We start from the raw sequence: 20903 nt of genomic DNA, 5'->3' as shown, positions 1-20903 counted from the left end.
GGCCCCATTATGCGAGAGGGGAAGACGGAGGGCAGAACGCATTGGGGGGGGGGATGGGAAATGGAGCATTCCATCGAGGATGTGTTAAGCGCAGGACATCCAAAGGGACAGTGCCAGGCGGTGACTGGATGTACATGGTGGGAGTTCAGAGAGAGGTCAGAGCGCAGACACAGATCTGGGAGGCATCACCGTGTCGCCAGGTGAAGAAATGAATGAGCTCTAACAGTAACAATAATAATAGCAATCGTGAAGCGCTCACTCTGGGCCAAGCACTGCTCTATTCATTCCATGTATTTTATTTTTTAAGATTATATTTTTAAGTAATCTCTACCCCCAACATGGGTCTCGAACTCACAACCCCGAGACCAAGAGTCACCTGCTCCCTTGACTGAGCCAGCCGGGTGCCTGTGCTCCATGTGCATTAATCGAACACACTCACTATGGTAGGTATTGTTATTATTAAGCCCACTTTAGTGTGAGGGAACTGGGGCACAGAGAGGTAAAATGACTTGCCCAAGGTCACACAGCCCGAAAGTGGCAGAACTGAGGTTTGAATCCTGGCAGTCTGGCCCCCAGAGTCTGCATCCCTAGGCAGGACGGCTCAGGTTGGGGTCCAGGCTCCTCATACTAGTATCTGACTCCTGGGGTGATCCCTCTTTTCAGCCATCTGGCCATGGCTCTGCTCTCCTTAAAACCCTTCCAAGTAAGGTCGCACTCACAGGTTCTGGGGATTAGGATGTGGGCATATCTTTTTGGGGACCACCATTCAACCCACAGTGGACAGGGATCCCTCAGAGGATAGGAACAACGTTTGGGAGAGCCTGGCTCAGTGGTTCTCAAATTTGACTGTGTGTCAGAATCCTCTAGAAGGCTTGTTAATCGCAGACTGCTGAGCTCCAAACCGTGTTCCCACCCCGAGTTTCTGACTCAGTAGTTCTGGGGTGGGCCGAGAGGTGATGCTGCTCTGGGATCCCACACTGAGAACCACTGTCCTGGTGGTTCAAAGCGTAAGTTTGGCTGCCCGAGCTCAACAGTCCCCACCCTGTCCCCGTGTGTCCTTGGGTGAAGGGCTTTCCTTCTCCAAGCCTTAGTTTCCCATATATAAGCTGGGGCTAACTCCTCCCCACAGGGCTACCCGCAGTGGCCCACACTCTCCCCTCATTCGTGGTGTCCCATATTTTTGCTGGTCCTTGATCTTCCAACTTCCTTTGTATCTCAGGGCCTTTGCACATGCTGCCCCTGCTGCCTACCCCGCCTTCCACTCCGTGCTTCTGTGGCTGCCTTCATCTCCATTCAAATGTCACCTCTTCATAACACACACCCTTCTGGCTTTATTCTACCCAACAATATAACCTTGCGATTGTCGGCTATACATAAATATAAATCCCCAGCCAAGGGCAATTCCCCACCCCCTCCCTTGCTATTCTCTACTGTCACACCCCGTTCTTTCTGTCTTGAGCTCAGTATGATTTATAAATACCTATGAGTATGTGGATCTGTTCACTTGGTCATGAACTGTGTCACCCCATGAGAATGTCAGCCTCACCAGGGCAGGGCCTTGGGTGGGTCTGGGGTTTTTTTTTTTGTTTGTTGGTCTGTCCCCAGATCAGGTCTGACAAAGACTGGTTGCTCTGTTTGCTGAGCAGGGAGGACAAGAAGGCTGACCTCAGGCAGGAGGGGAGGCTCTGTCTGGTTGAAGAAGCACGTCCAGGCTGCCCAAGTGTAGCTCCCATGGCTTCCACTGAAAAACCAGTATCACCCCCAGCACCCAATCCTACTGGTAAAAAGAGAATGGTGGGGTTCTGGAGGGCAGGCACCTGGGGGCTTTGGGAAACAGATAGTAGGTTTTCCACCAGGGCTGCAGGGGTGAGGAAGCCCAGCCAGGTCAGGAGGGGGGTAGGGGATGGGAGAAAGATAATCTGGGCTGGGTGCTGCCTTCCCCAAATATAAACCCCAAAGGTCTGGTGGAGAATGCGGTGAGCCAGCTTCATCCTACAGGGGGCGACAGAGAGGCAGGGATGAGGTAGGGTAGAAGGAGGGAAATGGGAGGGCGTTAGAGGGAAAGAGGAAGAGGAGGAGAGGAGGATGGTCGGGAGGAAAGCAAAGAAAGAGAAAGACAGAGACTGGGACAAGGTTGACCAGAAGCGGGGAAGGATCTAGAAGGTTAGAGATACCGAGAGGGCATTACCTAGGGTAGAGGGCAGGGTGGAGTCCAGGGGCAGGTGGGGGAGGAGGCAAGGCATATGTACACCAGATAAATTTGCCCATGTGCCAAATATAAAATATATGCAAGATCTCTACTGTGGCATTGTTCAAAACAGTGAGCAGCTGTAAGTTTCCCGGCGGTCCATCGACTGGGACTGTTTCCATAACTCATGGCTCACATGCTCCATGGAAGAATACTATAGCCGCCAGCAGGAGTGAGGTGGCTCTTGGCCTACCAACAAGGAACCACCACCAAGACACAGTGTGAGGAAGGAAAAAGCAAGATGTAGAAGGATGTGGACATTATGCGAACATTTGTGCAAAGTGGGACACAATCTGCATGTGCATGTAGGTCTTTCCTGGTCCTTGCATACATTTCTGGAAGGAGAAGCCAGAAACTTCTACCAGGGGCCGCCTCTGGGGAGGAGGACCGAGAGGCTGGGAATGGGGGAGGGAGGGAGGGAGGTTGATTTTGCAACTTACGAGCTTTGGAATCTTTTGCATTTTGCACCATGGGTTTGGGTTATTGGCTCAAGTACTAAGTGTGATTAAGCGATAGAATAAGGGAGAAAGAGAAATTCAGAGATAAAGGAACAGGGAAGAGAGGGAGGGAGGAGAAAGGGAGAGAGTTTACCTTTGTTTAACCCAGCAGGGCCCCAAACTTCTTGTAGATGCTTCTGGTCTTCTCGGGGAAAGGCCGTGAGCTGTCCCCACCTCCCCAAACCACAGGCCAGGACCCCGTATGCTGTCCCAGATCACTCTCAGCCCCAACACCTCTCAGCCCTGAGTCTTCTTGAACAACTGTCTCTCCTCTGAGCTTCCTTTCTGGGGCGTGGCCCTGGTCGAGTTGACACTTTCCTATTGGGTCCTATGTCCCCGCAGGTGCCTTAGCAAGGGAGGCCTGCCCAGTCCTGGAGGCTGTGGCCTGGTGGGGATGTGCAGAGACTCGTGGGCCCCGTGTGCTTGGGTTCAAATCCCGCCTCTTCCACCTTCTGGCTGTGTGACCTCAGGTTGGTTAGCTATTCCCTTGATTTTGCAGGGCCCACGTGATATGGTTCAGTGTGCTGAGTTGGTTGCCTATCTTTCAGATTCAAGAGCTGTCACATGAAAATGGGTTTTTCTTACGAAAAAAACAACAAAAAAGAAAAATCCGGACATTTGGCATCATGGGGCCAAACTTCCACAAGGCCACAGTGACCTGAGAAGTGACTGCACTTCAGAGGGGCGCATGGGGCACCACTTTCCTGCTCCCTGATGTTACCCGCCTGGCCCTGGGGCATCGGGGTCTGAGCCTCCTTGGACCGTGTCTGTCCTATTCAATGTTGCAGCCCGGCGGCCCAGCTCAAGGCCCGCCACAGACACTACCGGGGGACCTGAGACTTTAGGCCTGGCCCTCCCAGGCCATGGGACCCTGGGCAGGTCCTTCCCCTCTGTGGACCTGTTTTTGCATCTCTGAAATGGGGGAAGGCATGAGATGCCCTCCTGGGCCCCTCTTTGTAAGTTCTGGGGCATTGGCAGGAGGTGGGCAGGAGGTTTGAGTCCAGCAGTGATGCAGTGACAAAGTGTGGGGTGGCCCCCACAGCCATGCTCCTGTTCTCAATTCTGGCTGCACGTTAGAATCACCTGGATAATTTTCATTTAAATACCTGTGACCAGGCCCTAGTCCACACCGAAGAGGGTTGCCCTTTGTTTGTATGACAGACCTTCAGCATGACCTTCAAGGCCTTTATTCCTCCCGAGACCCCTCTCATGTTCATTTATTCTTTCTCTTTATTCCCTTTCTCTACCCCTTCTTCCCCACCAGGAGCCATTCTATTATGTAAATGAGTCTCCTTTTTTTAATCTTGAAATACAGGTATTTCTGTTTTATGTCTCTAATTTGTAATCAGCACACGTGGCCTGGTCTCATAGATCTTGATTTTACTTTCTTCATCACTGGTCTGGCTCTCCCTCCCCGTGGGCACACTTGGTCCCTGGCTCCTGAGGACTGCATGGGAGTCCTTGGCGTGTGGTCCCTGTGCCTCCCATTCGCTGCCCTAGAGTGGACAGCCAGGCCACCTCCAGCTCCCACCCCATAAACACCACTGCAGTGAACATCCTTGTGCGGGCGCCCACAGGGTCCCATGATTTCCTTGGGAAGGCACCCAGGAGCGGAATTATTGTGAGATGCGTATGTGCGATACCTCATTCGACTAAACCAGACTCGAATTTTTACCAGACTTGTGGTAGAATGACAGCTTGTTGAAATGTGCCTTTCTCCAATTACCAATGAGTTTGAGCCCTTGTGCACACCCTGGTTGGTCTTTTGGGTTTTTTTCTTCTGTAAGTGGCCTGTTTATACCCTTTGCCCATTTTTCTATTTGGGTTGCTCTTTTTCTTGTTAAACAAAAAACAAAAAACAAAAACCTGACCCGTGTTAGACTCTGCAAATATTTTTTCTCTTTCTGAAGCCTATTACATTTGCCCATGATGTCTTTCCTTGAACAAAACTTTACATTTTAACATATTTAATTTTTTTTTCGACAATTTGTTCCATTGGAGTTTTAAGAAGCCCTTCTCTACTGCTGGTCATCAAGTATTTTCCTCTGTCGCCTTTATAGTTTGTCTTTCAGAGGATGCTTAATCCATCAGAGAAACCTTGTCCAGGGGAACTCAGATAACGTTAAGGTCTCCTATCTAAACCGTCTAGTTAGTAGCTGCTGGTTAAAAGTGACAGTGGAGGATGTGAAATGTGACTAGGGCCACCAAGGGACTGAAATGCTTCATTTTATTTCATTACTTTAAAATTAAACAGCCACATGTGATCGGTGGCTACTGTCCCGGGAAGCACAGATCTAGGGTTCTTTTGTTGTGGTGTTAGGTAGGGATCCCGTTTTCTTTTTCTCCAGAAAATGAACCAATTTCCCCAACACTATTATTAAACAATCTATTTTTCCCTCATTGTTTTGTGGGGCCATCCTTATATATTAAGCTCATCCTGAGTACACTTGGGTCTGCCTCTGGGTTTTCCGGAGAAGCCCGGGGAGTCTAGTGAAGGTGGAGAGTCTCTACAGTAATAGAATTTTTAGCCAGACACACAGCCACCCAGAATAAAGACTACGTTTCCCAACCTCCCTTGCTGCCGGGTGTAGCCACGTGACGAAGCTCTGGCCAATGAGGCAATGGCACAACCTCTGGGTCATGTCCTTAAAGGGCCGTGCCGGCCTCTTTGGACCACCAATTCAGCCTGGGGTGTGGCCTGGGAATCTGCATTTCCAGCAAGTTCTCAGGGTTGCTGCTGGTCCGGGAACCACACTTGGAGAAACCACTGGTCTGACCTGTTTCACTCACTCATTCTTGGTGTCTGTAAACACGCGTCTGACCTGCGGGCTAATACATGCCCTCCTGGGCCTTCGCAGTTTAGAGCACAGCGCCCCCTGCTGCCGCTGAGGCAACACTCACTACTTTGTGTGGGACCACGTCTCGTCTGACCATCTGGACAAAGCTAGTCCCCAGGGCCACATCGCCGCTGGGGCAGGTGTCTGCTCTTGCTACGCCACACTTGCCCTTCTGAGTGCTCCCTTGTCCCGCCGATGCCCGGCACGGACTCCCTCACTGGCTGGGATCAGTGGGGTCCTGCCTGGAGGAGGCCCTAGAGCTGGAGTGGGTGAGAAGCTGGAAGAACGTTTCTGCTCCCGCTGCTGCAGAGGCACGGGCCGACTTCCGGGAACTTGGCGGTGCCCCTGAGGCCTTTTGTGCCTCTAGCCCCCTGGGCGGCCCGGTTACTGGCCCTGTTGGCTGCCCCAGCCTTCCTGATACTTTTGGGACCAACCCCCACATTCAATCTGCTGTTTGAAACAACTGGAGGGGTTTCACGGATGCCGTGGGAACCCCTTCCAGATGGGCAGGGGCAGCAGGAGGGGGCACGGGGGCTCCGGAAGCGCTCTCAAGGCCACCCAAAATAAACTGTAGTGATGGTGGCAGAAGGTGACAATCATGGCAGAGTTGCCATGGGGCCGAATGTTGGCTCCTCCACCATGTAATGACCTGGCAAGGGACCTCCTGTCCCAGAGGGGTCCTTCACCCGCAGTGGCACGTCCTGGAGCTCCCCCCCCCCCCGGGGGGGCCCAGGGAGGCGAGGCACTCGGGCTGGGAGCGAGGTGGCTCTGTGCCACCCTGTTCTTCACCGTCCTTAGCTGGCTGTGGAATCATGGGCGTACCGGCCTCCGAAAATGAGTCGGGCTGCTATCGTTTCTCTATCTTCTGGAACAGTTTGTACAAGGTAGGAATTACATGATCCTTCAAAGTCTGGTAGAACTCATTTGTAAAAGCATTCAAGCCCAAAGCTTTTTCTTTGGTGTGTGTGTGGGGGGATGTTACTTTGGTCTTTTCTTGTTTTCTGTTTCTCCTTATACCCATTTTGGCAGAGTTCTTCCCAGAGATGTAACAACTCCACCCAGGCATCCAACACATTCAACATGGCAACAGCTGCTTCCCTGGGGATGTTTAAACCTCTGAGTCCCCATCTACAGGGTGCCTGTTCGTGGCCAGCCCCGGGCACAGACATGTTACTGCAGCCTTGGGGAGCTCGGGGCCTGTGGAGAGGCGTGCTCCGGGGCGGGAGCAGAACAGCCCAAGCCAGAATCGCCCCACTTTTCCTGCCCACAAGCCAGGCTGAGGTCCCTGGGGCCAGTGGCGGCGGGGTTCACTGCTCACGCTGCAGCTCTCCCCAGGGGGGCTGCTCCCCCCCCCCCACCTCTCGGGTACTGGGGGAGACGCACACAGTCCAAGCTCACACCAGCCTGGGGTGGTCAGTGGCCAGAACACAGCGCTGCCCAATGGATGCCAGCCAATTCCTTTCTCCCTTCGTGGAGACCCAGGCTTGGCACCCCGGGACCCCGATTTAGAGGGAGGGTTCTGGCCAGTGGAGTATCCCTAAAGCTGGCTGTTCCAGATCCATCCGCCTTAGCCGAGTCCTCAAAAGCCCACCTGCCCACAGACAGATTTTCTGAACGGCCCATTTACTAACACCAGCTCATCAAGGATCATTCCTACCCACCCAACACGCTCAAGACACACAACCTTTAAAACAAGATTCCGGCAAATCTCAGATTTGGCAAACTGGGCATCGCAGCACACGGACTCTGGTGGACTGGTGTTTGCAGGCCAGGGGGTGGGCGAGTCTGGATCCCACGTCAGGGGGGCCTTACTGGCTGCTTCGACCTGGGGCCTCCCCACCCCCCACAGACATGGCCCTTGCCCTAAGATGGGCTGGAATCCTGGGGTTCACCAGGCCACCCTCTCTCCGTCAGGTCCCTCCCCCCAGTCCCACACCAAGATGGCCTGGAGAGGGGCCTCTACACACCACACACACACACATACACACACACACAAAACAAGAAAACGTTTTAATTGTAAAACTAACTTGAGGGAAGGGAGGGGAGGGGGGTGGGGCCGCACCAAGGGGCCGGGAACCTGATTCTTCGAGCGGTGGTTCTGTCCCTGGTGCCGCCCCACGGGGCAGAGACCCATCTGTCCCCGGGTCAGGACAGGGGCTAGAGTGTTATAAAATGACAATATAAATAGACTTCTAGAAAAGAGGAGGCTGTCCAGGTGCAGTAGTCATCTGCAGAGGCTGGGGATGGGCGGGAAGCCCCGACCCCTGTCTCCCCAGCCAGCCACAGAAAGGGGATGCAGGACTTGGGGAAAAGGCCACTCTTCAGACATTCATGATCGACCCCCGCAATGGCTCAGGGGGGCCAGGGGGCTGCGCTGTATGTCAGGCAGGCCTCAGAGACACCCTCTTGCAGGCTGGAGGACAGAGCAGCTGGACCTTCTGCACTGGCGTGTGTGCACACACTCACGCACACATGCACACGCGTGTGCACACGCACACACAACACACACACACACGCGCCTTTTGTAGTGTTCTCTCCACCCACAGCAGCCCCCGCTGCAGATTATTTCCAGTGATTGGGGGCTGCCTGTCCTTCCTGGAAGACAGGAAGACACAGGAAGGGACTGTCCCGGAGGGTGGGGAGGCCGGGGACCCTCACTTGCTCCCACAAGTCCCTGTGTTTTTTTTTTTTTACAAGTCACAAAATCAAACCTGGAGTTCAGTAGTAGGGTCCTGCACGCTCCCCCACCCCCCACAAGGAGGGTGGTGCCACATGGAGTGTCTCCCAGGCAGGGAGGAGTGGGGGCCGGCCCCCGACTGGCCCGTGGCGGGCAGAGGTGACCCAAGGGGCTCTTTCTTTGGTTCAGGGACAGGGCACTGGGCCTCATCTGGTGCGGTTCTGGCGCATGAGGGGTACGATGCTGGCGGGCGGGCCCGCTTTGGCCAGGAACGGGTGCTTCAGCAGCTCAGCCGCCGTGGCCCGCTGGGCCGGGTCACGCACCAGCAGGCGGTCCAGGAAGCCCTTCAGGGAGGGTGACACCTGTCAGGAGGTGGGGGAGAGAGACAGGGAGGTCTGAGTGCCAACTCCAATGCTCACTGGCCAGTGGGCCTCAGTTTCCTCCTCTGTTAAATGGGCTGACAACACTCACTGCCCAGGGAGGGGGCCAGGAGGGCCCAGGTGTCTAGAGTTTGGCCCCAAGGGTAGCAACACATCCAAAGACCCCAAGGGCTCATTTCTTCTCCATTTTAAAGCTTTGCAAGGAGGCAACAGGGGCTGGGCCCTGGAGGCACCCTTCTCTCACCGGGTGATTCATCTACCAGGAAGGCTCCTCTCCCAGGCCTGGCTCTGCTGTGTGTGTTCAGCCAGCCGGCCTAAGCACAACCACTGGGCTCAGGGGACCCGCGGGGGAGGGGCCGGGGAGCCCAACGCAGAGGAAGTGTTACCTCCCTCACACCACCTGCCTGCCGGCCAGGGCCCACCTTATGCAGGTTTTTCAGTCGGGGTGGCAGGTTGTCCCGAATCATCTTCATGGCTTTGAGGGGTGGCTCGTTGAAGTAGGGGGGCTCCCCGTCCACCATCTCGATCACCATCACCCCCAGAGACCAGATGTCCACCTGCAGGGGGGAAGGGCCAGGAGGGCTGATCTGTGCCCAGACGGGCCAGTGCTGGGGGAAGCCACGGAGGGGTGGCCCCTGGTTCTGCCTTTGCGTCCTTGCTCCTGGAGTCCTCGGGCCCTGAACACCCCCTCTGACACCCAGCTTGCTAGACCCACATGCTCCTCCCCCAGGGAGCCCTCTGAAGGGTTCTGCCCACACAGCACCCTCCCTCCCTCGCTCTAGGGAGCCCCGAGGGCTCGGTGACCAGTTGTCTAATCTCCATCGCTGGGACACAGTAATTGGGTCATGAGCAGGCACGTGACCTGAGCTGAGCCAATCAGAGCCAACCCGAAGACTTTAAGGGAAATACCGAAGAAAACCCCTGGCACTCATAGGCAGGGGGACGTCCCAGAGTCGCCCGGCCAGCTCTGCCCCGACGAGGGGAGCGCCTGCCTGGATGAAGACCTACACGGACAAAGTCAGGGCTGAGGAAGGACAGAGCACAGGGACGCCTGGGCCTGAAGCCTGTCACCCGCCCCTGACACCATAGTTCTTGGGACCCAAAGCTTTCGTGTTTCGCTGAAGCCGTTTGGGCGGGTTTCGTCACAGCACCCGGCCGGGCTCATCAGGGATGGATACTTGCATGCGCGCCTACCCCCTCTCCCACAAAACCATCCCCGGTGACCCATCTCCCACGCTGAGCCCCACTCCACCCCCAGCACTCCCGCTGTTCCAGCAGTCACAGTGTAAACCGGTGCCCAAAGTGGGCCAAGCAGGCCACCGCTGGCTTACCTCTGGCCCATAGGGGAGGCGAGAGATGAGCTCGGGGGCCATCCAGTAGGGCGTGCCGACCAGTGACTTCCTCCGTGGTACCTCCTTGCTCACCTGGGCGCAGAACCCGAAGTCCGACAGCTTCACCTGCAGCGGGGCACGGGCAGTGGGGGTCAGAGGTGCTGCAGGTGGGAGGGGGAGCAGAGGTGTCCAGCTACTCAATTCCCTGGCCTCCGACGTGCTGGGGCTCCACGCGGCCGCCTAGAGGTCAGAGCCTGACCACTGGGTCCTCCATCTCCTCCCAGCAGGGGGCCCTCAGGTGTGTCACCTCCCAGAGATCTGCCCTGGGGTCTCTGGGGGGAAGTGGCCTGAGTCCCACAGGTTCCAAATGCTGCGCTGGGGGTGGGGGTGGGGGGTGGGTGAGACCCCAGCTGGCTCCCAAAGCCTGTGCCCTGGGCCCCTGCGTCCCCGAGGGTACGAGAGGTGTGGCCTACTCTGCCAGCAACCACGTGCCCAGAACCACGCATTTCCACCTGCTTGGGAGCCACGGGCCCCTTTCCGATTCCTGAGGATACGTACGGATCTTCTCACCCCTGGGAAACATATGCACACAGCGTGCACACAATTTCAAGCTCACAGGTGTCCCCCAAACACATCTGTGGACAGCTTTAGGTGTTCATGGACTCCAATTGAGACTCCCAGTGAAAGAGAGCCCACCCCGACCCCTCTCTCTACTGAATGGCTTAACTTCCCTGGGGGAGGGCAGGCAAATCACCAACGAGAATTTGGGGACAGTTAAGGACCCCCTCCCACTGAAAATCGCGTCCACTCTTGGAATATAAATGCATGTTCTGGGCACTGGGAGGCTCATCCATGGGCTTCAGAGTCAGAGCCTCAGTCTGGAGAGTGGGATACAAGAGCGGGATCCACGGCCCACCGCCGTGTGCTCGGCTAGCAACAGTTTTTCAGTGGAGGAAGAGCCGAGGCCGGCCACCCAGATGCCTCCGGGCCTCCCTGAGCCCAGCGCTGGACTACAGCTCCTGGCAACCTGTGCGGAAGGCGGAGCCTCCGTCAGCCAGGGCCCCCTACTGACTGGGCCCGACTCTGGGCTGTTGCCTGAGGAGCAAGCCGCCGCCGACCGGGCAGGGGGGGAGGGGGGATCAGGGATAGAGGGGAGCTGGGGAGAGGCAGGGGGAGCCCAAGCCAGCCCGCTCCTCACCCTGCCGTCATGGGTCAGCAGAATGGAGTCGCTCTTGATGTCGCGGTGGATGACGCCCTGCGCGTGGAGCACGGACAGGGCCTGCAGCACGGCCAGGCACACGGCGGCAATCTGCTCCTCGTTCATCCTGCGCGGGCTGGGGGTCAGCAACTGGGCAGACGCGGCCCCGCCCAGGGGTCCGAGGGGGATGCCGCCCTCCCGGCCCTGAGACGCGGCCCCCACCGCAAAGGGTCTGAGGGGACTCCACCCTGCCGTGGGAGAGGTCTGAGGGGACGCGCGGTGGCCCCGGAGAGCCTGGGGAGGCAGTGGGCTGGGGGCCTGCCGGTACCTGGTGTGAGTGACGATGTCAGTGAGGGCGCCGCCCTCCAAGAACTCCATGACCACCCAGAGCTCATCCCCGACCAGGTAGCTGTTGTACATCTCCACCACGTTCTCGTGCTGGTAGTCCCGCATGATCACCACCTGGGCACCGGGCTGGGTCAGCGCCGCCAGCCCCTGCATCGAACCCGGCCACCAGCCGGCCTCCTGCCTCCCCTCCTGCCCGGGCCTGGGCCCTGCCGCGCCGCAGGCCCCGGCCCACCTGTCACTCCCACTCACTGGGCTCGTCCTGGACGGCCCTCCCCTGTGCCAAAGCCAGGAGACCCCAAAGGCAGCTTGAGGCCCGATGCCTGCATTGTGGGGGGTGCGCTCCCCCCTTTCCCTATCCTGAGCTGGTCTCTGAATGGCCCTGCTGACCGGGCTGGTGTGGGGAGAGGGGCGCGGAAGAGAACATCTAAGCACGGGGTTGAGGCCGCAGGACAAGCAGGTACCAGCCAAGGGCAGAATAACAGGCTGGGGGGATGGATTCAGGGGCAAGAAGGCCTGGCAGGGCAAAGCCTGGGGGAGCTGGGAACAGGATACTTGCAGGGGTTCCGCTGAAGGGCTCATGGTGCAGCTGGAGCATGGTGAGATTGGGGGGCCGGAGGATGGGTTATGGGGACAGCTGAGAGACCGGGAGGAGGAGGCACAGTTTAGACCACCTCCAGGCCTGACATCCCAGGACTCCTGCATCAGAGTCTGGGGGCTGCTCCCAGCACGGATTCCTCCGGGGAAAGAGCCAGGAGTCTGCCTTTGTAACAAACTCCCTGGCAGACGCCACCAAAAACCCCAACCAGAGGCTGGACACAACCAAGAACCTAGATGGGGGCCAGACCTCAAATGCCTGGCACAGGCCAGGCGTTTATCCTGAGGACACAGAGGGGTGGGGTAGGGGAACTGCAAGGGTCAGTAAAGCGGGGGGCAGCGTGGCAGGCCTGCATGTCCCAAAGAGCCCTTAGCTGCTGTGTGGGGAATGCCCAGGGGGTGCCCAAGAGGGGAAGCCAGGGCGGAGCCGAGCGGGAGAGGATGGGGCTGCACAGCGGCTACCGGGCTGGGGTGGGCGACAAGGAAGCAGGGGAGGGGCAGGGCTTGGGGAGAGACTCTGGGGGCCAGTTTGGGACTCGGTGAGTGTGATGGGCCCAGAAGTCACGCGAGGGTGGAGCTGAGGGGGCCTGAAGCTGGGACTTTGGGGAGGCAGTGGTGGGTACCGGGGCGGGGGGTGGGGGGTGACACCCCAGGGAGGTGTGAGGAGTAAGGAGAGAAGACAGGCCCAAACCCAGCCCCGGGGACCCCAGCGCTGAATGGCCTTCTCCCTTCCTCACCCCTACAGGGCCTGGACCAGCATGGGCCTCAAAACCAGCTGCTGGAGGGCATGAGGACGAGGGTGAAGGTGGGCACGGGAGGGCACGGGAGGGCACAGCAGGTGCCCACGGCCCACCTCGTTGAAGAGCAGCTCACGCCTCTGCTGCTTGCGCAGGTCCATCTTCTTGACGGCCACCAGCCTGCCCGAGCTGCGCACCGTGGCAATGCACACGATGCCCGTGGAGCCCTCGCCGATCTTGATGAAGTTGTCCAGATAGGAGCGAGGGTCGCCGGGGTCCACCACCAGCTGCAAGGCAGCCCGGAACTGCTCGTGCGACACTCGCTGCGGCTCCCGCTGTGGCGAGCGGGGCCCGGGGGGCCCGGGGGCCGGGGGCCCGGCGGGGGCGGGGGCAGCGACGGGGCGGGCTGGAGGAGCCAGCTGGGGCTCAGAGGCATGGGGGCCCAGCACTCCCGGGCTGGGGGGTTCGCGGGCTCGGGCAGGAGGCCGGGAGGAGGAGGACTGGGGGACCGCCAGGCCCCCTGCCGATGGCCCGTTGGGGGCCAGGCTGTGAGACTCCCCCTGCAACAGAAAAGAGAGGCAGCTGTCAGTGGAGGGGCGGGGGGGGCAGGGGGGCGGGCCCAGCTCTGCTCCCTGCGCGGGACAGGGGCCCTGGCCGTGGGACAGACACATGGTGGTCAGGATGGAGATGGACAGTGGGCTGGGCACAGGCTGGTGCTGGTGGGCAGGGAACGGGGCGGGGGGACGTTTTGGACAAAAGGGCGGTGGAAGGTCCTGGGGCAGGGGGATTGGTTACCTGGGCACCCCGGGCCGGGTGGTCCGTATCGGCCCTCGGGTACGTGTTAAAGGGCCGACCAGCTGCCGCTTTGGCCCCACCGGCCAGACCGGCGGGTTGGGGGGTGCCGACGTCAGGCCCAGAGAGGGGGCGTTTGTCCCGGGAGGACTCCTGGGGTCCCCCTGAGCCCTCCCTGGAAGACTTGGGCCTCTTCTCTGGCCCCACCCGCCGCCTGTCACCACTGCTGCCACCCGCCTCGCTGCGACCGGCGCCCCGGCCTTGGCTGCCCGCTTTCTCCGGGGCCCCTCTGGCCGAGCTGGCCGGCTCTGCGGGCATCCCGTTTTCCTGGCGGGCACGGGCAGGTGGCGGTGGGCTGTCTCTCCGCAGGGAGTTGGAGCGTGTCACCGACATGTTCTCAAACTCGTCGAGCAGCAGCGTGAGGGCCCCATCCTTGGCACCTTTGCTGCCCCTCACGATGGTCTGGGGTCCAGGGCAATGGCGGGATGGGGGCCGGGAAAGGAAGAGGAGGACACGGGACGCGTATTCGACACACAAGGACAGGACAACACAACACACACACAGAGACAAGACAGAGACGGAATGAAGCGATGCCATGGGGTGATGATGGGGCTGGGCAGGTGGGGGCGGCACCAGGGGGGCCCCTGCAGCCCCTCCCACACCCCCGAGAAGTCCGGCGCAGGAAGAAAGCCGAAGGAGTAACCCCCCACGGGTCAGGCTGTGGCCCCTGGGCTGGCTGGCCCCTCCCTGAGGAGCACCCCGTCTTTCTCCTATTCTCCAGGCTGGGCGCAGCTCTCTGCCCTGTGGGCAGGAGGGGAAGGAGCACAGAGCCCACGCCACCCCATAATCAGCCCTGGAGAGCTGCAAATGACAGGATGCTGGGCCCCGGGTACGGCTTGGACTTCTTTCCCTGCACCCCGCCGGGGCGGTTAACCCCAAACCCAAGCTCTGTTTTCCTGGGAAGCCGAGGGTGAAGTACGGGGAGAGTTAGAAAGGACAGGGCCCGAAGTCCAGGAGCAGCGGTGGCAAATGTGAATTCCCACGGGGCCTGGTGGATGTAACACGTGTCCTGAGTCCACCCAAGCTTCACCTGCCAAGTCTACCACCCTGATCCAAGTCACAGCCACCTCCTCCCTCGAGTACTGAGTCAAGGCCCCCAGGGATCCCCCGGCCCCCTACTCAGCTCCAGGCTCCTACACAGGCTTCCTCACTGCTCCTCCAACATACCAGGCACATGCCCACCTCAGGACCTTTGCACTGGCTGTTCGGCCTTCCTAGAACATCTTCCCCAAGTATGCCCACAGCTCCTTCCCGCCTTTCCTCTTTCAGGCCTTTGCCCGAACTCAGCTTCTCAGAGGGAAGCTCTAGTTGACCACCCAGAGTCTAAATGCCAGCCCCTAACACTCCCTAGTCCCCCTCTCTGCCTTCTCTTTCTCTGGAGCACTGGAAACCAGCTGCCGTGAAGCACACGTAAGCTGACCATCGCCTGCGCCCCGTGCAACGTTCACGAAGGCAGCTATTGTATTTCCCTGTTCTTCTGCTCTTGCTACATCTCAGCACCTAGAACAGTGTCTGGTATGTATGCAGAGAGTGCTCAAGAAACACTGGCTGAGCCGGTGAGGGAGGGAGGCGGGCTGCGAGGAGGCTGCGGGGAGCAGAATATGCAGCCCCGTCCCTCGCTCTCACTCACTGGCCTGCAGGGACGTGGGCCCAGGGCTGCCACACATCCTCAAGCCAGAACTGCCTCTACTGTGCACAAAACCCACCTCCAGGCCGCAGTGCCCCTGTGGGCCTGCCCCGGTCTCCCCCCCACCCCCCTGCCTCTCTGGGGCCTGGCTGCCTCCTAGCCCGGGTGCCCAGTGAAGCAAGGGAACCACCTGCTCAGACCCTCGTGCTGGAATAAGAGGCCGAGAAGTCTGGGGAAGGGCCTGGGAAGACCCAGCTAAGGGGAGAGTCCCGGCCAAGGGTGGCAAACACAGGGGCCCCCATAGGGGCCCAAGACATTGCTAGCCCCTGTGGCACCTTCGTGTGAATCAGGACAAGGTGCCCCCTCCTGGCAGACACAGCCCCAAGCAGGGCTTACAGCTGGCAAGCCGAGCAGGGGCTAGATTTTCAGGGGTCCCCGGTCCCCTAGTGAGGCCATAGCAGCCCTGGGGCCAGCCGGGGGATGGGACCGAGGCGGGCGGGGTGGGGGCCCAGAGGAGCCAGCGCCCCGTCCCGCGGAGGCCGCCACCCCCTCAGCCCCTGCGGATTAGTCAGCAGAAGCCAGAAATACAGTTTTGGATGTGAAGTCTCTGCTGTTTCAAGCAGTGGCAGAATTCAAAGTACTCCAAAGGCCTGCGTGAGACACACGGACACCTCGGCGGGCCGCGGATGGAGGCCGACCCGGTGAGCGCCGGCGCCCACTGTGCTGATCCCGGAGGGCGGCCTCGGGAGAGGACGAGCCAGCCGCGGGCCTGCCCCCAGGCGCGGGGCCTGCTGACCGGCACACCCATCGCCAGCCCCAGAACAACCCTGGCTGCGTGCCCCTGGCCCCCGGCCCTTCCTGGTTCCCGCTGCCCTTGGGGTGAAGTCCAGGCTCTGAGGCTGGCTTCCCAGGCTGGGCGGGCTCACGCCCTGCCACCGGGCGCCGGGACCGTGCAGACGGGCAAGGGGTTAAGAGCCTGGGCCGTGGAAACAGAGCGTGGGTCAAATCCCAATGCCACCCTTTTGCTCGAGATGGCAGGAAAACCACCCCCCAAACCAAAAAGCCTCCAAGGCTTCCCATGGACTGTTTCCTCAGCTAAAAGCCCCGCCTCCTCTCCATCTGCCACAGGGACTCCTCCTCAGTCCTCGGGGCTCAGCTCAGGTGTCCCCTCCTCCACAAAGCTGGCCCAGACTCCAGGGGCCTGGTCAGCAGCTCCTCTGGGTGCCCCCAGCCCAGCCCTGACCATGGGGGTCTGTCCCCTTGCTCAAGTACAAGTTTTTGGTATTGGGGACGCACGGAGCCCAGGGAGAGGAGGACGACTTGGAGGCTGGGGTGGAGGGCTGCTGCAGGGGTCAAGGTCGGAGTCAGTGTTGAGAGGTACGGGGAGGGATCGGTGGGTGGAGGAGTGAAAGGTCAGCACTGGGGGCGAAGATTAGGGTAGAGGGTTGGGGTGTCTGTCTGGCAGTCAGCAAGGAGGTGTTGGCCCCAGGGTCAAGCGCTGGGTTAAGGGCTGGGGGCGCTGTGTGGGGTCGGAGTGGGGCTGGAGAGGCAGTGGTAGGCGCCAGCATACCTTGGGGGCCCCGGGCTGGATGGAGGTGATGCAGGCGGGGTCCACGAGGGGCTTGGGCCGGCGAGCCGACTCCTCGATCAGGCTCTGCCACTGGCGGGGCAGCCCCGTGAACTTCTGCTCGTGCTGGTCGAAGCCCGTGTGCACGCGGTGCTCAAAGTTGGAGGGCGCGGAGATCTCGACCCGCTTCTTCTTCTTCCCAAACATGGTGCTGAGGCTCTCAGCACCACGAGGGCGCAGACTTGGGCTCCTATCAGCAGGCCTGCGGGAGGGGGCCGCTCACTAGAACCCACCCATTTCTCTCGGCTCCTCGGGCCCTGCCCTGGTCCTGTCCCTCCTCGTCTCCTCCTTGGTCTCCCGTCCTCCACAGGCAGCCCGAGGGACCCCGTGAACACCATCCCCAGCTCAGAACCCTCAGCCGAGTCCTCCCTGTGGCCCCTCCCCCACGACGCGCCCCTGTCACCTCTCTGCTCTCGTGTCCCCTTCACTCACACTGGTTTTCAAACCTCAGTGCCTTTGCACTGGCTGTTCCCTCCTCGTAGAACCCTCTTCCCCAGTATCCACACATGGCTCCCTTCTTCCCTTCCTTCGGGTCTCAGAGTTGTTGGTGAATCCTTTTCCTGACCACCCCAAGTGAAGGAGGTGCACCACTAGCCTTCTGTCACAAAGCTTCACGGCACGTTTAACTTCTGGAAAATTCTGCTGTTCATTCTTGTGTTTACCAGTTGGGTGTCTATACCCCCCCCCACCCCCACCCCTAGATTATCAGCACCAAAGGCCAGGTCTCATCTGCGCAGTGTGCCCGTGTCCTACCCCAGCCCCAGCACGGTGCCTGGCCTGTAGCCCGTGCTCAGTGACCGAGCAATTGTTCAACAATTGCTTCCATAGTCCCTGTCCTATGCATGGCCCCTGGGAGCCTCACTGCAACACTCCCACTTTATAGACGAAGAGACTGAGGCTCCGAGAAGGGAGTTCCTCACCAAGTTCACAAGGGGAAAGTTCCACCGTGTAGCAGATACTAACAGACAAAACAACCCCCATCTTTAGGGTCTGTGGTCTCCAGGTGGATACTCCGGAGGGTACCAGGCACCATGTAAATGCTCAATGAAAGCCAGTTTTAAAACCAAAGGGGCCGCAGGGGAGCTGCGCTGTGGGGTGTCCCACAGGGAGACCAGGGCGCTGAGGGGAAGGGAAGTCAAATGGCCAGAGCACAAATCTCTCTCTGCCACTTACTCTGTGGGACCGGGGACGAGTGACGTAACCTCTCTCGCCCTCACAGGGCTGCTCTGAGGATTAACTGAGTTAACAGGAGCAGAGCAGGGCAGGGAGTGAGGGCCCTTGTCCACGTCTGTGGCTCTGACGATCAGGAGTACTCCCAGCAGTGTCTGAGGGCGCAGGGGCCCCGGGGCCGCCCCCCACCTGGGCCCCGGAGTCCCACAGACCTGGTTTGATGCTAGCTGTGCTAGAAGTGCCCTCGGGCAGGTGACGTCTCCTCTTGGGGCCTCGAGTGACTCATCTGGAAAATGGGAAGAAAATATTCACGCATGCGTTCATTCGCTAATAACTCACTCCGCCGTGCCCAGCCCTGTGCTGGCTGATGCTCGAGACACAGTGGTGACCGAGATCGCCGACAGCCCAGGGTGGTCGGGGCTGGGGTCAGGGAGGACCAGACCCAGTCTGAGGGATGGTAGGGTGGGGGTCAGGGCAGGCTTCCCAGAAGACAGGCTGTGTGAGCTGAGACCCAGAGGATGAGGGGAAAGGCACCGGGCTGGGATCTTTGTCTGCTTCACGCTGGCTCCCCAGAGCCTGGCACGGTGCCCAGCACAGGGTCGGCCCCAAGCATAGTGAAGTCTTGTGACCTACTGAGGACGCTCTCCAGCATGTCTGGGATGCTGCCCTCCAGCCCCGGGCTCTCCTCCCTCCCTGTTCCTTTCCAGCGGGAGCGGCTCTGTGAGGTCAGGAGAAGAGGCAGACACCCCTAGCCCAGAGGTAGGACCATCAGTGGGCAGCCATCTAGGAGAACCGGTTTGGTAGCAGAGCCCAGTTGGGAGGGGGTGGGGACCCAGCAGACAACCTGTCTCAACTGGTCGGGGCCTCCTGGGCAGCAGTTGGCCAGAGCCAGGTCTGGCCAGGGCTGCCCCCTAGCAGGTCCAGTCTCCCTGTTGCTCCGGGGCCCCTGGCTGCCTGGATGTGGGGTGTGACAGCCTTGGCCAGGATGGAGGCCCCTTTACCCCTGCCCCTTCTCTGCCCCCTTTAATGTCTTCCCCCATTCCAGCCTGCTGAATGCTGCCCATCCCTCCCGCCTCGACTTCCATCCCCGGCCCCCACCCACCCCGCTCTGGCTCCCCAGCCTCTCTGCCCTCAGTCGTCTGCCTTTCTAGCACCGGTCCTCGCCTTGTCCCCACAGCCGGACCTTCCCCCATCCTCCCCACTGTCACCCCAGAGCTTCGCCTCCACCTCCTCGCTGTGTTCCCAGAGGTGCCCCCACCTGGCCCCAGGCCCGGCCTCACCCCTCACCTTGGCCTCTCTCACTCGGCCCTACCCATCCTCCACCCAGCAGCCCACAGCCTGAGGCACCAAGTCACTCCCGGGAGCAGGATGAGCCACGTGACCCCTCACTAAACCCAGGAGAGGGAGGGGCGGGCCCTGTGGTGGGAGGAGCTCAGCACCAAGAAGGGGTGGGCGGGAGGCAGACTGTTTCCTCAAAGCCCTCACCCCTGTAAACCCCAAGCCGCCTCTGCACACTGCACCCAGCGCCCCGTGTGTCCTGCCCCGAGTGCGTGTGACCCTGCAGGGGAAGGGGATGGAGGGACACACCTCCGGATATTTGCCTGGGGCCACCCCTTCCCTCTGGGCACCGCACGGAGGGAGGGACAAACAGGAACTGACCGTGTTTATAGTGAGCAGGCCTCAGCTCCACCCTGGGGCAGCTCCCAGCCCCCCCCCCCCCCCGGAGTCCCCAGGCTCCTGACCTTATGGGGGCCACAGAAGGGAAGGCGGAGGAGCTGCTGCGACAAAGCTACGGGCCGGTGCCAGGAGCGCCGCGGTGGGCAAGGGGGGGGAGTGCGGGGGCTCCCCAGCGAGCTTGGAACCTAGGAGTCTGGCTGCTGTGCCCTGGGCCACCTCACCTTCTGTACTTGGGAGCCAAGCCACCTTGGCAGCTCACCGTGCAGCCGGGGGCCCGCGGCTCAGCCACCCTGTGCCTCAGTTTCCCCCTCTAACTGTTAAAGAGGATAATGGCAGAACGTGCTTCCTGGGGTTCTGAGCGGAGTCACATCCTGCCCTTCTGGTCCTGCCCCAACCTCTCCTGGGGCTGAGGGTCCCCACCTCCTATCTGACCTGTCCCAGCCCCCCAAGGGTAGTGGGAGGCAGCAGAGAGTGGGGGTTCCTGTCCCCCTTTGGCAAGACAATCTGCAGGGGCAAAGACGGCCACACGCCAGTCCCCACCACCGAACGTGCCCTTCTGAGGCTCAGCCCCAGTACTGACATCCCCACCACCACCCTGGACCCCACAACCCTGCCCAGATGCAGATGCTCAGCTCATGGACTCCCTTGACGACCTGGGGGGAGCACGTTTCTCATTCCCATCTTACAGATGTGGAAACTGAGGACCACAAAGGTGAAATCTCTTGCTCAGGCTACCAAGCAGAAGACAGGTGGATCCACTACAACATCGAACTCCTTAAACCTTCTGCTGGCCCCTGAGACCTGTCCCTGTGGCCCATACTATCTGCCTGTCACTTCTGCCCCCTTGCTCGTTCTGCCCCAGCCACATGGGCCTCCTTGCTGCTCTTCAAACCCTAGACATGTCCCCACCTCAGGGCCTTTGCGCCGGCGGTCACCCCACCTGCTGGAACTTCATTCTCACTGATCTGCATATGGCTCCCTCCCTCCTTCCCTCTATGCACATCCGTCCTCAAATAGCCCTGCTCCTGTCCTGTCCCCCTCTACGCCTTTCCCTTTGCATGTCATCCGCCTTGCTCCCCGCTGTACCCCAATGTCTACAACAC

General features: G+C 59.9%; 1 protein-coding gene across 3 annotated transcripts in view; it reads right to left on the bottom strand.

Moving 5' to 3' along the window:
* Nucleotides 1-7623: 7623 nt before the first annotated feature.
* Nucleotides 7624-20903, bottom strand: part of PAK4 (p21 (RAC1) activated kinase 4) — a 42782-nt gene continuing 29502 nt past the window's right edge. For 2 of the 3 annotated variants that reach the window (XM_032390576.1, XM_032390577.1), the window contains exons 2-10: nucleotides 18336-18409; nucleotides 16897-17155; nucleotides 13643-14101; nucleotides 12964-13407; nucleotides 11497-11630; nucleotides 11169-11295; nucleotides 9971-10096; nucleotides 9062-9196; nucleotides 7624-8621 (exon numbers count right to left, since the gene is read on the bottom strand). In XM_032390576.1, the coding sequence (XP_032246467.1) occupies nucleotides 8466-8621; nucleotides 9062-9196; nucleotides 9971-10096; nucleotides 11169-11295; nucleotides 11497-11630; nucleotides 12964-13407; nucleotides 13643-14101; nucleotides 16897-17100 (1785 nt within the window). In that variant the 5' untranslated portion in view covers nucleotides 17101-17155; nucleotides 18336-18409 and the 3' untranslated portion in view covers nucleotides 7624-8465. The remainder of the gene's footprint in view (nucleotides 8622-9061; nucleotides 9197-9970; nucleotides 10097-11168; nucleotides 11296-11496; nucleotides 11631-12963; nucleotides 13408-13642; nucleotides 14102-16896; nucleotides 17156-18335; nucleotides 18410-20903) is intronic. The other variant, XM_032390578.1, reaches the window with a different exon arrangement.

This window comes from Phoca vitulina, unplaced genomic scaffold (genome assembly GCF_004348235.1).
Source record: "Phoca vitulina isolate PV1807 unplaced genomic scaffold, GSC_HSeal_1.0 scaffold58, whole genome shotgun sequence".
Classification (NCBI taxonomy): Eukaryota; Metazoa; Chordata; class Mammalia; order Carnivora; family Phocidae; genus Phoca; species Phoca vitulina.
Note: the sequence above shows the minus strand (reverse complement) of the source record. Positions and strands in the feature narration are given on the sequence as shown.